The sequence below is a fragment of the Penicillium verrucosum genome (genome assembly GCF_028828655.1).
Source record: "Penicillium verrucosum strain IBT 35672 chromosome Unknown utg000001l_segment0_segment0, whole genome shotgun sequence".
Taxonomy (NCBI): domain Eukaryota; kingdom Fungi; phylum Ascomycota; class Eurotiomycetes; order Eurotiales; family Aspergillaceae; genus Penicillium; species Penicillium verrucosum.
Genome location: NW_026643210.1, coordinates 12,800,732 through 12,820,684, shown reverse-complemented (window position 1 = coordinate 12,820,684; position 19,953 = coordinate 12,800,732). Strand labels below are relative to the sequence as shown.

At 49.0% G+C, this 19,953-nt stretch overlaps 7 protein-coding genes across 7 annotated transcripts; 3 read left to right on the top strand and 4 right to left on the bottom strand.

Annotated features, from left to right (window-relative positions):
- Window positions 1-258: 258 nt before the first annotated feature.
- On the bottom strand, window positions 259-2,159 carry N7516_004715 (putative IMP dehydrogenase; the record flags this gene model as incomplete). Its single annotated transcript, XM_057217435.1, has 3 exons — window positions 259-1,400; window positions 1,601-1,909; window positions 1,970-2,159. The coding sequence occupies 3 exons, from the start codon at window positions 2,157-2,159 to the stop codon at window positions 259-261; spliced, it is 1,641 nt and encodes a 546-aa protein (XP_057079318.1).
- A 768-nt stretch (window positions 2,160-2,927) lies between these two features.
- On the top strand, window positions 2,928-4,177 carry N7516_004714 (oxidoreductase, short-chain dehydrogenase/reductase family; the record flags this gene model as incomplete). Its single annotated transcript, XM_057217434.1, has 7 exons — window positions 2,928-2,998; window positions 3,050-3,169; window positions 3,223-3,423; window positions 3,481-3,645; window positions 3,705-3,848; window positions 3,908-4,062; window positions 4,140-4,177. 7 exons carry the CDS (start codon window positions 2,928-2,930, stop codon window positions 4,175-4,177), a joined length of 894 nt encoding a protein of 297 aa, XP_057079317.1.
- Window positions 4,178-4,282: 105 nt separating this feature from the next.
- N7516_004713 (DUF952 domain-containing protein) lies at window positions 4,283-4,740 on the bottom strand (the record flags this gene model as incomplete). The annotated part of the gene is made up of 2 exons (XM_057217433.1): window positions 4,283-4,399; window positions 4,450-4,740. The coding sequence occupies 2 exons, from the start codon at window positions 4,738-4,740 to the stop codon at window positions 4,283-4,285; spliced, it is 408 nt and encodes a 135-aa protein (XP_057079316.1).
- Window positions 4,741-6,065: 1,325 nt separating this feature from the next.
- N7516_004712 (putative Ras GTPase activating protein) lies at window positions 6,066-11,546 on the top strand (the record flags this gene model as incomplete). Its single annotated transcript, XM_057217432.1, has 2 exons — window positions 6,066-10,602; window positions 10,657-11,546. 2 exons carry the CDS (start codon window positions 6,066-6,068, stop codon window positions 11,544-11,546), a joined length of 5,427 nt encoding a protein of 1,808 aa, XP_057079315.1.
- A 520-nt stretch (window positions 11,547-12,066) lies between these two features.
- N7516_004711 (ENTH domain-containing protein) lies at window positions 12,067-13,956 on the top strand (the record flags this gene model as incomplete). Its single annotated transcript, XM_057217431.1, has 6 exons — window positions 12,067-12,148; window positions 12,250-12,281; window positions 12,373-12,452; window positions 12,517-12,598; window positions 12,665-13,423; window positions 13,471-13,956. 6 exons carry the CDS (start codon window positions 12,067-12,069, stop codon window positions 13,954-13,956), a joined length of 1,521 nt encoding a protein of 506 aa, XP_057079314.1.
- Window positions 13,957-15,308: 1,352 nt separating this feature from the next.
- On the bottom strand, window positions 15,309-16,619 carry N7516_004710 (adaptor protein NBP2; the record flags this gene model as incomplete). The annotated part of the gene is made up of 1 exon (XM_057217430.1): window positions 15,309-16,619. One exon carries the CDS (start codon window positions 16,617-16,619, stop codon window positions 15,309-15,311), a length of 1,311 nt encoding a protein of 436 aa, XP_057079313.1.
- Window positions 16,620-17,884: 1,265 nt separating this feature from the next.
- On the bottom strand, window positions 17,885-18,916 carry N7516_004709 (uncharacterized protein; the record flags this gene model as incomplete). Its single annotated transcript, XM_057217429.1, has 1 exon — window positions 17,885-18,916. The coding sequence occupies one exon, from the start codon at window positions 18,914-18,916 to the stop codon at window positions 17,885-17,887; it is 1,032 nt and encodes a 343-aa protein (XP_057079312.1).
- Between the last annotated feature and the right edge of the window lie 1,037 nt (window positions 18,917-19,953).

Genomic DNA, 19,953 nt, shown 5'->3' with positions numbered 1-19,953 from the left:
CATCGAGCTTAGCCGAATGCAGCGCCATGTGCTCGGGCAACATTCCATGAACCCTCTACGTGACGTTTACAGTTACAGTTGGAATAGATTGAGAGAAAAATAAAACGTGTATGCTCATTACCAGAAATGGCGTAAATCTTCAAATCGTAAACTCCTATCCTATACCCTTATTTTAATTTTCAAGGCCTCATCATCTATCGGCGTGACCCCGATGATGTATTCACAAAAGGTCCAGTCAACCCTTACAAAGCTTGGATCTTACGAGTAAAGCTTCTTGTCGTAGCTGTGGAGACCGTGGACGTTACCCTCGGTCATAGCACTGGCACTTCGCATCTCGAAACGCACGGTGCCCTTGTTGACACCATCGTGCATATCGGTCAGGCTCTTGACACCAATGTCCTGCAGGGAGTGCTGGACACCGGCAATCAGGTAAGGAATGAACTTGGTGACGGATCCGCGGTCAAGGACGGAGCCAGCGACACCCTGGGCAACAAGGACACGGTCCTTCTCGGAGAAGTAGCGAGCAGTACCAGCGTTGCTGGCCTTGCTGTCCTTTCCGTCACCACCGGCCTTCTTATCCTCCATGGCGGCGATACTGCCCATGCCACGGTAGGCCTTGACGAGCTGGCCCTCGTTGCTGACGTAGTACTCACCGGGAGACTCGGTGGTACCGGCAAGGAGACCGCCCATCATGATAGTGCTGGCACCCATGGCAAGACCCTTGACGATGTGGCCGACGTTCTGGATACCTCCATCGGCGATACAGGGAACACCGAAGCGAGCAGCGAAGGATGAAACGCTGCGCACGGAAGCAGCCTGGGGACGACCAACAGCCATGACCTCTTGGGTGATACAAGCACTACCGCTGCCCATGCCAATTCTCAGGCCATCGACACCGGCGGCAATCAATGCAGCAGCCTGCTCACGGGTGACGACGTTACCACCGATAACGTCGATCTCGGGCATATTCTTCTTAATGTACTTGATCATCTCGATCTGGTACATAGAGTTACCCTGGCTAGAGTCCAGAATAACAATGTCCAAGCCAGCCTCAACAAGGAGCTGGAGGCGCTGCTTGTCCTCCTCACGAGTACCAATGGCAGCGGCAGAGATCAGCTGCTTGGAGTCGGGGAGCTTAGAGGCCAGAGGGTAGTGGAGGTTCTTCATCAGATCAGAGCGGGAAAGCAGGGAGACGATGTTGCCGTTGGCATCGACAATGGGGAGCTTGCCCTTCTTGGACTGACGGAGGACTTCATTGGCCTCGGCCAGGGTGGTGCCAGCCGGGGCAGTAACAAGATCCGTGGCCATGACGGCAGTCACGGGTTCATTGAGATCAGTGTGGAACTGAATGTCACGCGAGGTAACCATGCCAACGAGCTTGGACTTGAGGGTTCCGTTCTCTATGTTCAAACATTAGCATTTGCTGCTGAAAGCTTATGTGAGGACAATATCCAAAATAGACAAATTGTTCAGATAAAATCTGGTTCTCTACAGTGCAACTTTCGTTGCTGCAGTGGAACGAAAGTTATAATTAAAAGAGGATGGTCATCATGCAAAGTGGGTGGGGTAGGTGCTGGGAGAAGTAGATGGGGTATCTTACCAGTGACAGGGAAGCCACCGAAGCCCCACTTGGTCTTGAGGTCCCTAGCCTCACCAACGGTGGTCTTGGGAGAGATGACAACGGGGTCCAGAATGAAACCATTCTCATATCTCTTAACCTTGCGGACCATCTCGGCCTGATCCTCAGCAGAGCAGTTGTGGTGGATAACACCCAGACCACCGAGCAGAGCCATGTGGATAGCCATGTTGTGCTCGGTGACAGTGTCCATGGGAGAGGACAGAAGGGGAGCCTTCAGGGAGATACGCTTGGTCACAGGGGTATCCAGGGAGACATCGGAAGCGGGGAAACCTGTGCGGGTTAGAAAAATGCAAGATTTTTTTTTTTTTTTTACTGCGGGGTTCGGCTTACCGATATAACCGGGCAGGATCAGGAAATCATTGTAGGTCAATGCACCGTGCTTGTCAGAGTCGAGCAGGGTATCCGCATCAAGGCCATCAAGGGTGGTGTAGGTATCCAAAACCTCCATGGCCTTGGCGTAGTCGGTGATCTCAGCTTTCATGGCGGCGCCAGGTGCTGCGTCACCAGCGGTGATAGGCATGGTTAAAAGAAAGAGAGCTTAAAATAATGAGTGAGACACGACCCGAGGGAAATCTTAATCAACAGAAAGAAACGTTCTGCTGATGGAGAAAGTCGAGCTTTCCCAAGGAAGAGAAAGAAGAAGAAAAAGGTCGAGCGAAAAATTGTTTCCTTTTCTCTTCCGTGCACGGCCAAGCCAGAAAGGAGCTTGTCTATTTCTGGTATAGCGTACTGGTTTTTTCACCGTTCGTACTTCTTATTGGTTGGTAAACGAGATCTCCGGAGGCGGTGAGCTTGTTTATGCTTAGATATACATCGATGCAGGTACAACGGTAGTACTACCATGTACGGAGTAGATGGTGTTAATATTTCCTTTAGAAGGATAATGTAACGTTGTTAGGTGTGATTCTAATGTGCACTCTTCTTGTGAAATATATTTTCCTAATGATCTAGACATACCTATTGATGATTGACATACAGCTCAATTTTTTGCATTTGGTAGTGATGGTCTAACGTCAGTTGCTATAAGTACCAGGATGCCATTCTTGATTCATATATAAAGCCATCGGAGGAACCTAATTCCAGGGTTTATTAACATGGTTGGCCGTGCAACAGAGCAGCAACCTCATCAATTATCGGCTTCAAGTCCCGTACGCCTCTGGCAATGTGACGACAGAATGATAGTAAAAGATTCGCCAAAGACAGGCTTTTAAAGGCGGCGCATCTATCTAATTCTCCTCCATATTAAACAACATTTTCCTAAACATTAAACAGCTCTACTGCTATTGGCATGGAATCCCCGATGGGTGAACACGGCACCTTCAAGCCTGCACCGGCAGCACAATCTCAGGACAAGCCGGGGTGAGTAATTCTTTACCCGAGCGCAATACTTCTACTAATATGGTGTGCTAGATTGGAGAGCGTAATGACACAGCCCAGTGAATCGACCAAATTGGAGGGTCTTCACGGCTTTTCTGAATATACAGGTTCCGGAAAACTGCAAGGCAAAAATGCTCTAGTCACTGGGGGAGAGTATGTCTAGCAACTTCACAGGAACAAACTTAAATGGGCTAACCATTTCTTAGTTCTGGAATTGGAAGAGCAGTTGCTATTCTGATGGCAAGAGAGGGTGCAGATGTTACGATAGTGTATCTGCCCTCGGAACAGCCAGATGCAGAGACAACGAAAAAATCCGTTGAGCAAGAGAAGCGGACATGCCTCCTTATTCCAGGTGATTTGAGAGACCGCGAGTTCTGTCACCACGCAGTTCATGAACATGTGAAGAAGTCAGCCTAGAGTACTGTCCCTGGTATTAGCCAATGACTGACTCCGAGAGTCTACAGATACGGCACGGTCAATATACTTGTCAACAATGCGTCCAAGCAGTACCTATGTGCGGAATTTGAGAAAACCGATCTAGATAAGACTGAAGACATCTTCAAGACCAATATCATCCAGATGATTGCGATGGCGAAGTTTGCTCTTCCTCACATGGCACGAGGTGATTCGTATGTACTTTTTCTAAACTAAACCATCAAATACTCACATGTGCACGCACTTGCTGTAGGATCATCAATACTTCTTCCGTTGTGACCTTCCGTGGCTCAGGGACCATGATTGATTATGCTTCAACGAAGGGGGCTATCATTGGTTTTACTAGGTCTTTAGCAACATACTTGATCCCCAAGGGTATTCGGGTCAATGCTGTCGCGTGAGGATTATCCATTCATCCCTCTTTGAATTTACATACTGACGCATTTCTAATTCTAGTCCAGGTGCAATCTATACACCAATCCAAGTCGACACTCGAGATGCCCAAGAGATGGAAGGATGGGGCCGAAAGGCTCGTCTTGGCCGACCAGGCGAGCCTAGTGAGGTTGCGACAAGCTTCGTCTTCTTGGCTAGTGCGGAAGCTTCTCTATACTGTGAGTTGTCAATATCCTACACCTCCAATCACGATTTTTTTACAATGTGACTAATATGCAATAACCATACATTATAGATGGGCAGATATTGCACTGTTACCCGCTTGGTGACTAAGTAATGTTGCAGGGAGCATTGTCTACTAGTGGAGATGTCGTCAGAACATTGTGCTGAGCGTGTGCTTGCCATTTCTATCAAATTCAAATGTAACGGGACATAAAGTCAGTACAGGAGCCACGGCTTCCCTGCAGTGAGAGCTTTGTCCCATCCCTCGTCATTCTGCCAGATCGCGACACTCTCAATCTCCTCTCTGCCCAGTTTGAGTCCATTATAGAGATGCTAGACTTTATTTCAGCAAAATTCAATCTGAGACTGACATTTCAACTTACTGGGAAAAGTCCTTCGCCGGGTCGAGGACCAGACACTTTCCCGTCTGGGGACTCCCACCGGATATCTTGGATCACGCGATGATACTCGATTCGCAATATATAGACAAGTGGTTCCTCGGTGAAAAATGCTTTCAAGGTGCCTCCAACTTGATGCGCCGTAGAGAGGTGGATGAAACCATCGTTGTTGTCCAGTTCGCTTACCGTGAGCCGCTCAGGAATTGGCTCGCGGACTGGTGCAGTGGAAGGAACAATCTTGTAGATGTAGCGAGGTTGAGAAGGTAGCGAAGCCATGATAAAAATGATGGAAAGGAAGCAAATTTATTCACCGAGTCAGTGGTGATAGGTATATAACAAGAACAGAAACAAGGTTTGTCAGGTGGTCTCTTTTCAAGGTTGTTGGCGGGGTCGGTTCAACCGGCAACTTCCCTTTCGAACGCGCTGGGAGTATTTCGCCATTTTTTGGTGTTTGTCTGCTTCCAACCAACCCTACCTAGGTAGTCATTCAGGTGGACATACAAGGAAATTTATGATATATTTGAATTTGGGTTGTGAGTAATATTGTCTGTAATGCTGGATTGATATAAAGATACATTTCGAATAAGAATTCTCGGAAGATATATATATATATATATCCCTGGAGAACGCGCAGGATATAGAGCACCAAAATTGGTTACCAATCTCCAATCATGCCTTAAATTCTTCCATCAGCTGTTAGTAAGCCTTCTTAATTTACATGAGTTTGACTTTCTTAGTATTTCATTGTAATAGTCCAGGATATCCATGGATGTCTTATGGATGTCTTGCAATAACACCGATCGATCTTGACAGAAGATAAGAGTATCGAGCACGATATTTAGTGGAGAAAGGCCCCCAAAAAGTGTCAAGTCCCTATCGGAAGCAATCAAAGTCTTAAAAGTACCAGCTAGCATGGAATATGCATATGCGTATCAATTGGCGGCCTACAATGTACTTGGTGATCGAAGGTTGAAAGCTGCCCAGGTGTGTTGGTCGCACGGGACTACGAGCCCACTTAAACCTGGGTAATTGCACAAGCCACTTTTGCCAAGACTGCAGGTATTCTGATACGTCCGATGTTGGATTGGAAGGAATGTTCAGCATATCGAGAAATTTACCGTGAGGGACTTTGCCAATTTCGAGAATAATGGAAAGTGAGTAGTAAGTAACTAACGGATCCATGTCCAATGTATGACTTGTTGAGTAACACAATCTCTTAGTTCTTAATACCACGTGACCCAAGATCGACAAGCCACAATCACCTGATTGCGCCATACCCGATCTGGAGATTTGTTGTGCCCCCTGCGCCCACTTTGGGGAATCTTGGTCGCACTTGCACCCCCACCGTCAACAATTCCATCATCGGGGATCCACGAGCCCAGACCTTATTGACACAAGTCACGCATCATTTAATTGGATTTTCTCCGCAGATAAGTCATGGGAGGTTGCCCTTGAATGGTATCCAATCTAGAACGTCTCTCTGGAAAAGGTCTTGGAGACCTTGTTTAACCCGCGCATTCCGCATCTACCACCAGAGCAGGGATGCGGTCAAAGGAGCGCGACATTTTTCAATCCAATTTTGCATACCGTCCTGAGATTAAATGATGTCGACTCAATTTCCATCCCTCAACCGGGCCCAGACGGACCTTCCCTCGCAGTCCACCAGTCCATTACGACACGGGTCGACAGCGTCCACGAACTCGTCTGCATATTCCGTCGCCTCAAGCTCGTTTGCACCTAGTCGGACTAGCACCGTTTCCTCTAATGCATCGACATCACACAATTTGGGTCACTTCCGAGGGAAGAGCGAGGCAAGCAGTATAAGCTCAGGAACGACTGTTACAGACGCAATGGAACGAGGAAATTGGTCAAATGCTGGTACAGCGTACGACAATATTCGCCGATCTCTCCGACCACTACCACAAGCCCCTAATACTTCATTGTCAACCGCGAATACTGGCGGGTACCGACATTCACGAAGCCAAACAATCAATGAATCACGCCCGTGGAAGGACCATCGACCCAGCACCCCCGAATCGCGTCATCTCCATCTTAAAGAAAATTTGTCTCCGCATGAAAATCTGTCCCCGCGTCACCAAACACACACCTACGAACCACAGAGCCCACCACCGCCTACATCTCCCCGCAACTGGTCTCCCGTGCCAGGAACATCGCGTCCTTCATCTCCCCAAAAGACATTGGCTCACAGTGCTCATCCCCCGCAGCTGACTGCTGCACTCTCTGCACCCGAACTTGAAACGTTGCAAAAATCATCCACGGGTCATCTCAGAACTCTCTCGAAGTTTGCGCAGTCCGGTGAAAATGAATTCGGCGCGGCCGCAGCCTCTGTGGTGGGTTTACAAGGCCGACGAAGGCTTAAGCGAGCGGACTCGGTAGCCGGAAGGAATGGCGCAGTATCTCCCGAAAAGCCGAAGGCGTCCTCATGGGCAGCCGGAAATTGGATGGACCAGCAGCGACAATTCATCCAAGCATACGAGTATTTGTGCCATATAGGAGAAGCCAAACAGTGGATTGAGGATGTAATTCAAAAGCAAATTCCGCCAATCGTTCAGCTGGAGGAAGGACTGCGAGACGGCGTCACTTTGGCGGAGGTGGTGCAAGCAATGTATGCGGGCAAAGTCCTTCGCATTTTCCGACACCCCAAGTTACAATATCGCCATTCCGACAACATCGCCTTGTTCTTCCGTTTCCTTGATGAGATTGAGTTGCCAGAGTTGTTTCGATTCGAACTCATCGACTTGTATGAAAAGAAAAACATCCCCAAGGTCATACACTGCATTCACGCGTTGTCATGGTTGCTCTTCAAAAATGGCATGCTAGACTTCCGAATGGGTAACTTGGTTGGTCAGCTTGAGTTTGAACATCACGAACTTGAGAAAACCCAAAAAGGACTGGACAAGGCCGGCGTGAGCATGCCTAGCTTTGCAGGTATGGCTGCAAACTTTGGTGCAGAACCGGAACCGGAACCCGAGCCTGTTGAATCGGAGGAGGATCGTATTGATCGAGAGCTACACGAAAATGAAGCCTCAATCTGTGATTTCCAGGCTCAAGTCAGAGGAGCTATGATGCGTTTAAAGCTTGGCAACACGATGAACGATCTGTGGGACTTTGAACCCCTCCTCATTGAGCTACAGTCACGTCTGCGTGGAGATTGGGCACGGCAAATTAGTGAATACCGACTAAGCATGCTCCAGTTTGCAGTTGGGCTGCAGGCTATTAGTCGAGGCTTCATTGTACGTCGCGGTCAACAAGGTGACAAGCAATGGCGACAATCTCAGGAAACAGATGTTCTGCACTTTCAGAGCCTGGTTCGGGGGTCTAGGGCTCGCGCACAGGCTAGTCAGCTACAAACTCTTGCACGACGAGAAGAGTCTGGTATCAAGCAGATCCAGGCCGCGATAAGAGGTGCATTGCAACGCATGAATGTTGGTGACCAATACGAAGAGTCTCGATATGCTGAAAATGATGTTAGATCACTTCAAGCTTTTATTCGCGGTGCCTTGCAACGCAAACAGATGGAGGATCAGTCTCGAGAGCTGAAACCAGTTGGCAGTTCCGTCAAGTCGCTTCAAGCTGCCATCCGTGGTGCCTTACAACGACGAGAGATGAATGCCCAATCTGAGGAGGTGAAGGAGGTTGGCAGCTCCGTCAAGTCGCTACAAGCAGCCATCCGCGGTACCTTGCAACGAAGACAAATGAATGTTCAGTCTCAGGAGGTGCAGCAGGTTGGTAGTTCTGTCAAATCGCTCCAAGCTGCCATCCGCGGTACCTTGCAACGAAGACAAATGAGTGCTCACTCCCACGAGGTAAAACTAATGGAAACACCCGTCAAGTCGCTGCAGGCAGTAATTCGAGGATCGATTGCTCGTCAGAACTTGTCTCAGATGAAGGTTCTGCTCAACAACGAAGCATCCCAAATTATCTGCATTCAATCAACTATCAGGTCTCTGATTGCTCGAGAACGCCAAACTCTGCTGCTGGAGGCACTAGAAGAAACAGAAAATGAATGTGCTGCATTGCAAGCTATCGTGCGGGCCGCTGCTGTAAGAAAAGACACCTCAGCCATTCTTTCCGAGCTTGCGGAACATCTGTTGCCAGTTATCGACCTGCAGGCTATTCTCAGGGGACAGGCTTTGAGAGAAGCATTGGATGCCCAGAGGACCGCATTGCTCGAGGAGGAACCTTCTATCTTGGAACTACAGTCCCGATCCCGTGGCGTCATCCACAGAAACTATCTACTTGCACAACGGCATGAACTGGGGCAGCATGAACATGCCATTGTTGATCTTCAGGCCCTGGCTCGTGCTGCTATCTCACGAATGGAGGTGGGCGACATATTGTCTCAGCTTGAGGATAACGAGGAAGAAGTTGTTCAACTCCAATCTTTAAGTCGGGCAATGCTCGCGCGAGTTGAAGTTGGTGAGATCCTGACCGATCTTGAGGTAGAGGAGGATTTCATCACAGACTTCCAAGCACGCGTCAGAGGACACATTGTATGCAACCGCTTTGAGGAAAGACGCCAGCATTATAATGAAAACATGGAGAAGGTGATCAAGGCCCAGAGTGTTATCCGAGCCCGCATCCAAGGTCAGGCTTATAAGAGTCTGACCAGCGGAAAGAATCCACCCGTTGGAACAGTCAAGGGGTTCGTGCACCTTCTCAACGACAGCGATTTCGACTTCGACGAAGAGATCGAGTTCGAGCGTCTGCGAAAGGCGGTTGTTCAACAAGTGCGACAAAACGAGCTTGCTGAACAGTACATCAGTCAACTTGATATCAAGATTGCTCTTCTTGTCAAGAACAAGATTACTCTGGATGAAGTCGTGAAGCACCAAAAGCACTTTGGTGGTCACATTGGCAACTTGCTATCTAACACTGAGATTTCTTCCAAGGATCCCTACGATCTGAAGGCCCTTAACAAGACCTCAAGGAAAAAGTTGGACCAGTATCAGGTGTTTTTCTTCCTTCTCCAAACCCAGTCACAGTATCTGGCTCGCTTGTTCCGGCGATTGCGCGAGGTCAACACTTCTGACAAGGAATATGAGCGGATCCGCCACTTGATGATGGGTCTCTTTGGATACTCCCAGAAACGACGCGAGGAGTATTATCTCATTAAGCTCCTGGCACGATCCGTCAAAGAGGACATTGAAAGCTTCACATCTCTTCCTGAATATTTGCGCTGTACCTCCTTCTGGAACAAGCTCTTCGGCTCATATGCCAAGTCATCACGCGATCGGAAGTTTATGCGCGACGTCTTGGGGGCTGTCGTAAAGGAGTCTGTTATCGAAAACCCAGATCTTGACCTGGAGAGTGATCCGATTCAAATCTACCGTTCCGCAATCAACAACGAGGAGCTTCAGACCGGCCAACGAAGCCGCCGGCAACCGGATCTTCCCAGAGAAGAAGCGATCAGAGACCCCGAAACCAGAGAGACGTTCATTCAGCATTTGCAGGATCTTCGTGACATTGTTGACCAATTATTCCTTGGCCTTGAGGACTCCCTGTACCGTATGCCATTCGGTATCAGGTATCTTGCGCAGCAGATGTATCAAAACCTACTCCAGAGGTTCTCTGGTGAGGACCCTGGATTGATTCTTCAGACAGTCGGGCACTGGGTGTGGAAAAATTACTTCCAGCCTGCTGTTCTGGAGCCAGAGAAATATGGTGTGATCGATCGTGGCCTCACCCAAGAACAAAAGCGAAATCTTGGAGACATATCGAAGGTCTTCGCTCAAATTGCATCTGGGAGACTCTTTGGAGTAGAGAACGTCTATCTGCAGCCGCTCAACAACTACCTTACAGAGTCAATCCAGCGTCTAGGCCGTATCTGGGGTCAAATGATCTCAGTCCAGGATGCAGAGGCTTATTTCGACATTGATGAATTCAATGATCTCTATGCCAAGGCCAAGCCTACCCTGTACATTAAGATGTCTGACATCTTCTCGATTCACCAGCTGGTGGCGTCTGAGATTAACCATATGTGCCCCCACCCTGATGACTTCCTCAAGGAACTTGTGCGCGAACTTGGCAATGTCAAGAGTAACGAGAGCGAATTGATGGGCGTCAGCTCTACCGAGATCAATCTGACGTTGAATCCCAAGCTGGCCCAGGTTGAAGGTAAGAGATCGAAACAAGCCCCTACCTGTTCATTTTTCTAATTCTCCCTTCTAGACCCCGAAGCAGATGTTAAGACACTCTTTATGGAGACTAAGCGCTGCATCCTTTACATCATCCGAGTTCAAACCGGTGCCAACCTAATGGACGTCATGCTCAAGCCACCGACAGTTGAGGACGAGGAGCGGTGGCACACTTTGGTTCGGGAAGAACTGAGTAACAACAACCCTCGACGAGGCGCCTACTCTGAAGCCAATAGCTTAATTGACATTAGTGCTATGAGCTATTCCGAGCTCAAGGGCATTGCACTCGAAAACATTCTTCGGCTTGAACAGAATGGCAAAATCAATCGTCACAACCACTATCAGGATTTGTTGAACGCCATCGCGACCGACATCCGTACTAAGCATCGTCGGAGAATTCAGCGAGAGCGTGAACTGGAGGGTGCTCGCCTGACCTCTCAGAGGCTCAGCGGCCAAGCCGTCTACCTAGACCAGCAGCTCAAGACATACAACGATTACATTGAGCAGGCCATGATCACGTTACAGAACAAGAAGGGAAAGAAGCGATTCCTGATGCCGTTCACCAAACAATGGGATCATCAACGAGAGCTGCAAAAATCGGGCAAGATATTCAAATTCGGATCCTACAAATACTCTGCGCGCACTCTGGCGGACCGAGGTGTTCTGGTTGCCTGGAAGGGCTACGCCGAGCGGCAATGGGATCGGGTCGACTTGACCATCTCAAGTAACGAAGTTGGTGTATTCACCATTGACGGGAGCAGCGGTGTCATGATGATTCCCGGCGCCAACGCACAGGTACCGCTGGACGACTTGCTGCAGGCTCAGTTCAACAACACGCAATTCATGGACTTCTTTGACGGACAGATGCGAGTCAATGTTAACCTTTTCTTGCATTTGATCATGAAGAAGTTCTATAACGAGTGAGAGCCATGGCTTATGGACTTGATGAGGGATGAATTGCGTGCACATTCTTATTGATATCATTATTTTTTTCCTGTCTTTTTTCCCCTTCTCTTTTATCTTTTCTTATTGTCTTTGTTTAAGATACCATGGGTATTTTTGTTGATTTCGATAGCGATAGCGTTCGGTCTATACGGGCGAATAACATGTACGCAGTATGATACCATTCAGTATCAATTGTAAAACAATTCAATTTTCCAGAGAACCTTTCTAGTAGAAAGTAGAATTTAAAATAGAACCGTCGTTAATTGTAGCCATTGGAAGTATACAAGGCTTGGTCAGGGGTTGCCACGTGACGTGGCGCATTCAATCGGGTTGCCAGCTGGAAACCGGGCATCTTCCCCCCTCCAACTGCTCACGTTAGTCCTGAGGGATTTCTGATTCTTTCTGTGCTAGGCTTCCAATTGCCTGTGCTGCTATTATCTCTTTTACTAGATACTCGTTTCCCCATATTTGTCCTGACGACTAGCAGTCACCCCTCGCCATGGATTTCTCCAACCTCAAAGACCAGGTCAGCAACATGTCCTTGTATGACCTCAAGGCCGGTGTTCGCAAGGTGCAGAATGGTAAGTTTGAATTCCGCTTGGTCCGAGTGCATTGTGAACAAAGCCGAACCAGCTTGCATGTCTTATAATCTGATTCAGGAACTGATGTGATTCCGTCATAGCTGTCATGAACTATACCGAGATGGAATCCAAGGTTCGTATGCAATCGCCTCTGCGCAAACCAACATGACCTTTCACAGGGTGAAGATGGGGAGGTTATGCGATCCAACGCTTACACAAGTCAGGTCCGGGAAGCTACAAACAATGAACCCTGGGGTGCCTCGACCACGTTGATGCAGGATATTGCCAATGGAACGCATAGCTAGTCAGTTCATTTTTCCCGATCTTACCCACACCAATGCGCATGCGCTGACCTCCCGTTACTACAGCCAATTACTCAATGAGATCATGCCCATTATCTACAAGCGATTCACCGACAAGGCTGCAGAGGAATGGCGACAGATTTACAAGGTAAGAGAAGCATGGTTATGTATGCGGATGTGCTATGACTAACGCTATTTTTCCTCCAATTTATAGAGTCTTCAGCTCCTTGAATTCCTTGTCAAGAACGGTTCCGAACGAGTCGTCGATGATGCACGATCCCACATGTCGTTGATTCGGATGCTCCGGCAGTTCCACTATATTGATATGAACGGCAAGGACCAGGGTATCAATGTGCGCAACCGGTCGTCCGAGCTGGTGAAATTACTGGGAGATGTGGATCAGATTCGGACTGAAAGAAAAAAGGCCAAGAACAACCGCAACAAGTTCAGTGGTTTCGAAGGTGGTATGGGTGCCGGATCAGGAATGTCTAGCTCGGGCTCGGGTCGTTATGGAGGCTTTGGTAGTGAGAGTATGGGGTACGGTGGATACAGCGGAGGTGTCTACGGTGACGGCGGTGGCTTTGGTGGGGAATCTGGCGGGCAAGCTGGCGTTGATTTCCAGGACGCCGGACGCCGGCCCAACCGCTTCGAAGAGTATGACGAGTATGACGAGGGAGATGCCCCCGCACGCCCGCGTGAGCCTGTCGCCCGGGCGAAGCCCCAAGCAAAGAAGCCCGAGCCAGCTCCTGCGCCTGTGGCAGACCTCTTCGACTTTGGCGACGACGAGCCTGTTACAACCACAGCTTCCACCTCAACCGGCAAGCAACCTGCCGGCAGTGCTCTCAACATACTAGACCCAACCCCAGCCGACGACGACGACTTTGACGACTTCCAGTCCGCAACCCCGGCTACCCAGCCTACTCAGTCGTCAAACCAGTTCGGCATCCCCCTCCGGCTTCCACTGCCAGCACAAGTTCGAACACCCAATTCGTTGCGCCTCAGCCAATCTCGGCCTCGCAGGGTGCCAACCTCGACGGTCTAGTTGGCTTCAAATCGGCCACCCCCACTCCCTCTTCCAGCGGGATCCCAACTCCCCTTTCGCAGATGGCCCCGATGCAACAGCAGAAGCCCTCCGGTTACCAAGCTGCCACACCCAACTACTTCACCTCTGTCCACGTGCCCCAACATTCTGGATCCTCTCACGGTGCCACCACCTCCATGTCCTCCGTGGCTTCCCCCACCACAGCGAACAAGCCAGCTTCAGCAGCAGCGAAGAAACCCTCGGGTGACGCCTTCGGCTCGCTGTGGTCGACCGCCAGCGCCAGCGCCGGTATCCAGAAATCCAACACTGGCACACACAAGGGCCCCAACCTTGCCAGCATGGCCAAGGAAAAAGCTAGCGCCGGCATCTGGGGTGCTCCAGCTCCCTCCAGCACCTCCTCCACGCCCAGCCAGCCCCAGAACAAGCAACAGTCTAGCTCGGCCTTTGATGATTTGCTTAGTTAATCAGCTAGCAAAGCAACTCGTTACCATTCTCCTTCCCCCGCTGAGTCCATGCTCGCTTCTTACATTTGCGATATGTTGCCATGATTTTAGCATTCGGAATTCCAGATTTGACTATGTCTTTTTTTACTTCTTCTTCCTTCTGCTTTTTTGTATACTCCATTCAATTCCCATTTGTTCTCTTCTCCAGTTGGTTCCCTAGGTATATCTGCACTATAGCAGAGCAGGCTGCGAATTCTTTTGGCTTTTATCCTCTTCGCGTAAAAGTCTATCTTTTCTTCTATACGTGTCCCAAGCGCTGGACATGCCCGATCTCCGCATATTTGATGTTTTTCTAATGGCGCTGAACAGCAAACTGTCCATATCTCACCGAAGAATGATACATCGAGATGTGCTTTATCTATCAGCAGTACGGCGGTATTTAGACATACATTAGGGCTTCTTCATTGATCCTACTTGTATATTGTTTACGGTCTACTCCCTACCCTCCCTTATTCGACCCTGGATCTCACCTCTATGCGGCCATGTGATATGTTTTTGGGTGGTATTTTTGGATTTATATGAAGGCATTAAGAAGCATGAACTGCACATGTGTGCAGAGGACCTTTCAATATATAACTAGGGATACATCTTATGATAAGTGGTAATTGAATAGATTTGAATCGGCATTATGCTGATGCTCATTGATGCTGGTATAACGGCTGCGCTGAAGGGGACTAAATACAGGAGAGGGAGGATGGACGATAGGGGTAATAAGAGACATTGTGGGAAGACAGAACAGATAAGGCGACAATATGGCGAAATACTTGGGGTATGTAGTAAGAGGATTCTCAATCCTCTTCAATCCCAGGTTATGTTTCCCGATGTGTATGATTAGAAGACATGAATTGAAATCGTGGAGAGATGATATACGTTAATAAAGAGGAACTTGCGGTAATGATTCATCGCGGGAAGATGGGCTGAACATGAGGAGGGAAAGAAAGAGGAGGGTTTATATCTGACGAAAGCGTCCGAAGAGAAGGGTGAAAGAAAAAAAAAAAAGACCTCTTGAGATAGAGCTCTGGAAAGGTCTCGGAGATTGGGTGGTTGGGATTTGGCGGGTGATCCACCAAGGTGTTGGTTGAGTGTTCATCAATGAAATAACTCATATAGCGAGCCAACTATATATGTTTCATGTCTGAAATCTTCCAAGTCACAGGAAAGTGGAGGGTGCCAAGCTTTGGTTATCAGCTGTCTGGGTTTCATGGCGAATTGCAACTTGAAACAGACAAGCCATCTCTCCATAGAATTCGTGCACGGAGCACCGCCAAGGTTTTGTATGGAACAAAGCCATCCAGGGCTAATGCCCGATTGGATCAGGTTTTGTTCACCGTACTAGAGCGCTTATCGGCGTCCTCCACCGCTTTACCAGTCGGGATCTTAGTATCCGACACAGGTTGAGATGCATCTGCGTCTTCCGTTGAGGCTGCAGCTGGGGTATTGCCGTTGCCGTTGGTGGTTTTGTTTTCAGACTGGGTGTTCACGTCAGATGAAGGCTGCTCTACCTGGGTAGGCGTAGATATTTGGTCAGACTCGGTGGAGCCTAGATTGACATCTGTAGTCCCGGTGGCCTCAGAGTTCGGTTCCCCGTTCAACGACGTCAAACCTCCTTCGATGTCTCGCAGAAGACGCACAAACTCCTCCGGGACAAGGCCATTCTCCCCTGTCTTGGGATCTTCTGCAACTAGCCAACCCTGGCCATGCCGGTATGAAACATAAATCACCTGGCCCTCGGTAAGAGGTAGTTCATTTTCATGCTCTCGTGTGAAGTCAAAGAGTGCAACAGCTTTTCCATGCATCTCTTCATCCGGGCAGCCAACGGCAAACTGATAGTCTCTAGAGTATCGGTTTCCACCAGGGATTTCATCTTCGGACTCAAAGCCAGGGTCATGTTCATAGCCCTGCTGGCCACCTGGGGCGCTGTATCCCATGATTGAATAGCGCCCTTCATTTGCCGGATATGTCACGTACTCACCGCCTGGCCCATCATCTGACGTGTCACCATCATTTACATAATAAGTCTCACTGCCATCGGCGTTAATGCCGACGAGCATTCCGCGATCATTGCTAACCGCCTGGCCAGTTCCAGACATGACCCTCTCATCTACAAGACCATTTATGTCAGAAGACTTCTTGCGATGACGCGAGGTCACAACTGGGCTATGCAGGTCTTCATCCTCGCTGTATGGTGGTCCGTCCCCAAAGGACATGGCTGGCAACTGTTGGTGGACGTGGCTACTCTGAGGTTCTGTGCTCGATTGGCCTGTTGACCATCCCCGCGATATATCCCACGAAGGTGGTGGATCGGAGAGGCGTCGATGTTCACTTGCTGGGGTGGAGACCCCGGAGGCACGAGGAGGGGGAGGCCCGTAATGGAGCGGGTGGGTGGACGGGTAGGCGAAGTCTCGCACAAGAGCATATGGAAGGCTGGTATGGAAAATGGGGAAGACATGGGAGCCTGGGCGCGAACGATTTTGCGATGCAAGCGAGACATTGGAATAGGTAGAGAGCCGATCCTTCGGATGCGTCGATGATCGTTTCACTGTCCCATCGGTGAGGATGGGTGGCAGCACTGAGAGATTGTTTGTGGACAGAATGTTCTGCGATGATGTGGGAGAGGACATCATGGTTGACATAGAGAAAGACCCAGAATTGGGTTCAGAATGAGGAATAACGGGGCGGATCTCAGAAAAGGAAATGTGGGGTTGTTCATCGGTCGCGCGGTTGGCGATCTAGTTTCGCATTGCGATTGACGTAGTCTATAAGTTATTGTAATTGTAATCGCAGACAGCGGGTGTTCCTTCGGTTCGAACAAGGGAGGTATATCTTGTGAGCGGAGATCGAGGAGATACTGGGCTCAGGTACGATATAGCAAGCGCCAAAGTCGTAAGGGGCCAAAAAACGATTTTAGGTCCGTGTGGTTCAAACAAGGGGCAGCCCTTGAATGTCAAGCTTTTCGAGCCAAAAAAAATGATGTTATCCCAAGGGGCCCCGGTGTGGTGGACAGTGAATGGGTGGGTAATCGGCAAACGACACGAGGGAGGGGGGGCAAATGTGGTCCGAGTGGAACGCCGAACCGCGACGGGGTCGATATCACGATGGGAAGATGGTATCAACGAGAAAAACCCAGTGATTTTGCAAAGTTTGCGTAGTAGAATATACGTTCAAAGTGGGATTGGTGAAATCGAGACCGTTGTTCCAGCCGTTTGTCCCGCGATCTCGAGGGCAGGAAATTGCTAAATATAGCAGAAAACTGCAGAAAGGGCCAATGTCAGATACAAGTGTAATAGAGGCACAGCGCTTATGCGGGAAAGAATGTGCAGACCGCACGGTGACAAGGATTAGGTCAAGGCCACATGGGAAAAGGGAAAAGGGAAATTGGAGATGGGAAATTTGAGGAGAAATAGACTGAGTGAATACTCGGAGATTGCCATACCTGTCTAGGTTAGAGGTAGACCGGAGTAATGATCAGCACGTAGGTGGGTTTGGGGATCGGGGGCTGTTGGTTGTTTGGGGACAATATGATTTATCCTGATGGACTGTAGCAAAGGAAGCAGCAGGAATCAGCCGATATGCAAGGCAGCCGCTCAAGAGTCACAGAGTTGGACGTGTGTGAATGGGTGAAGCTTGAACCCGTCGACAATCACGTGCTACCCAACCTTAGCGTGTTTCAAAGTCTGGTTTCGTCTATTCCTATTTGGGACTGAAGGCTATATATGGAATTGTTCTACTTCAATGTCTTCAGGTTCGATTTATGTATACAGGGCATCTGATACATTGATTTACCTTACAAGGGGATAACTAGCTTACGATGGAACAAAAGGGTTGTCATTTCATTCAGATTTTCAGTCGCATTGTCCTATCTTGGATGTTTGGGTCTTTCAACCTCATTTTATGTGGGTTGACTCCCAGCCATAAATACAGTGCTGGTGCTGATTTCCCAATCTGTCACTGTGACTGTTTTAGGTTCAACCCCTGTCGCAGCAGCTAACGATGTGACAAATGTGGTCGGCTGAGAGGATGACTGAGAGGATGACTGGGCGGATAGCTGAGAAGATATCGCACCGCCGAGTGCATCAAACTGCGAAGGGATTGCAGCATTGTTGAGATCTTGATCAGTCTCATAGTTGCTCTTGATTGCCTGCTTGCTGACCTTATTCACCAAGTCCACATCCATACAAGTTGTGTAGATCTCGGCCTTTCCATTAGGATATGTGGGATCACCACCGGCAGCGGTGGGCCAGTCCCAGACCCAATAGAGTGTGTAGGGCTTCCCGCTGGGAGCATCGGAGGGCAGTTGAATATCCTGCTGACACCAGAGGTCTGTTCCCATCCGTGGGTCTGCTGTGTGGGTATACTTCGTTTGTCGAGTCGCTGAGATTTGCCCCGAATTGATCTGATAGCAACGGCCGTCGTCGTAGTTCTGCACTGACAGGAGCACACCCCGCCCATCACCTCCGGTGCCATCTTGTGTCCAGGCCCCATGGACATCAAGGAACTTTTCACCGGTCTTGGGTTGTGTGGTGCCATATACGTAAACGGTTCCACGGTTGGCAGGCTTTCCGGGTTGGTTCTGGGGGAGTGTCACATGGCCATTCTCTTGGTAGCGAAGGGCAATCGCCGCGCCAGCGCTGGCTTCAAGCCGAGGGCTTCCCTCTGACTGTGTTTGATCCTGCTGGGTGTCTTTGCACATTTTGTCGGTTGGTAGAATCAGGGTCACATTTTCTCTTGTGTTGGGCGGAATCAAGTAGGTCATGGTAGTGTCGCTATAGCCCGATGTCGTGCGCAGGTAGTTCCCTCGTGCATATCCTGGAGTGCCGACGAAGGTTCCATTTGGAGCAATGAGGGTGAGCTCTTCCACCCAAGAATGGGCTCGTGTTGGGGTGTATAGAATAATGAGCACCACCAATAGGATGATCAACATCGTGATAGTGGTTTTGGATATGTAAGGTTCGAAAATAAGGGTTTGTGGATTTGAAGAGGACGGCGGCCAGCGGCGTCAACTCGAGTAGGTGTTGCAGTGTTTTCTTTCTTTGATCGTAAAGGTATGCAACAGAGGTGAGGATGATAAAGAGGGAAGTGCCCTATTTATTGAGTGTAGAAGATCGATGAAGCGGCCAGGTCGAAGACTGCAACAATGGGCTTTGTCGAGATGAATGGAATCATTGAAATGATTGAAAGGATTGACCCGTGACAATATGACAATAGGCGTGAATAGACAATGGGTCGATTGTTGGTCTTTCACCGAAACACCCCCAGGCTGCAACAAAAATAAGGATAAGAATGGTATGAAAGGGTTTCCAGGGAATCCGTTACACATAAAGAAACCATTGTCTGACATCGAGCCTTGTGTTGTCTAATTGGAGAGGCTCTGAACCTGATACCAAACCATCATCGTTACAATCAAAGCTGTTAATAGTCTGAGATATAGGCCCCATGCCCTAGCTTCTATACAAAGCAAGAAATGATTGGGTGAGAGGGCTTTTCTCGGGAGATATTTAGAGTCACGGAATATTTCGAGACATGCTTGGTTCCGCTCCTGGCGCGTAGCCGTGACATCTGCATGAATTTAGGTGCTCGATCTTCCAAGCTTGCAAGTATGTTGCAGGTCTGCAGGTCTGTTGGCTCAGTAAGCACGGTCATTGGCTGATTCAGGGCCCCTGGGCGCTTCGCCGTCGGAGTCGAAACTAACAAAAGGAGACCCCCTTAGATCTCTGAGGGAAAAAAATGAAAAACAAAGACTCTCTTTAGCGCTTTAATTTCCTGAAGATTGCTCTGTTTGCATTTTTCCATCCAGGTCACCTGCCATAAGAGGCCCTATCCACAGAATATATGATACCTCTGATTCTGAACAATCCTGCCTATGTTGTACATTTGTCACAAAAATTAACCAGAGATTTATCGTAATCTTATTATTATTGTTATATTATATTTCTGGAGACAACGATCTTGTGGTAATGA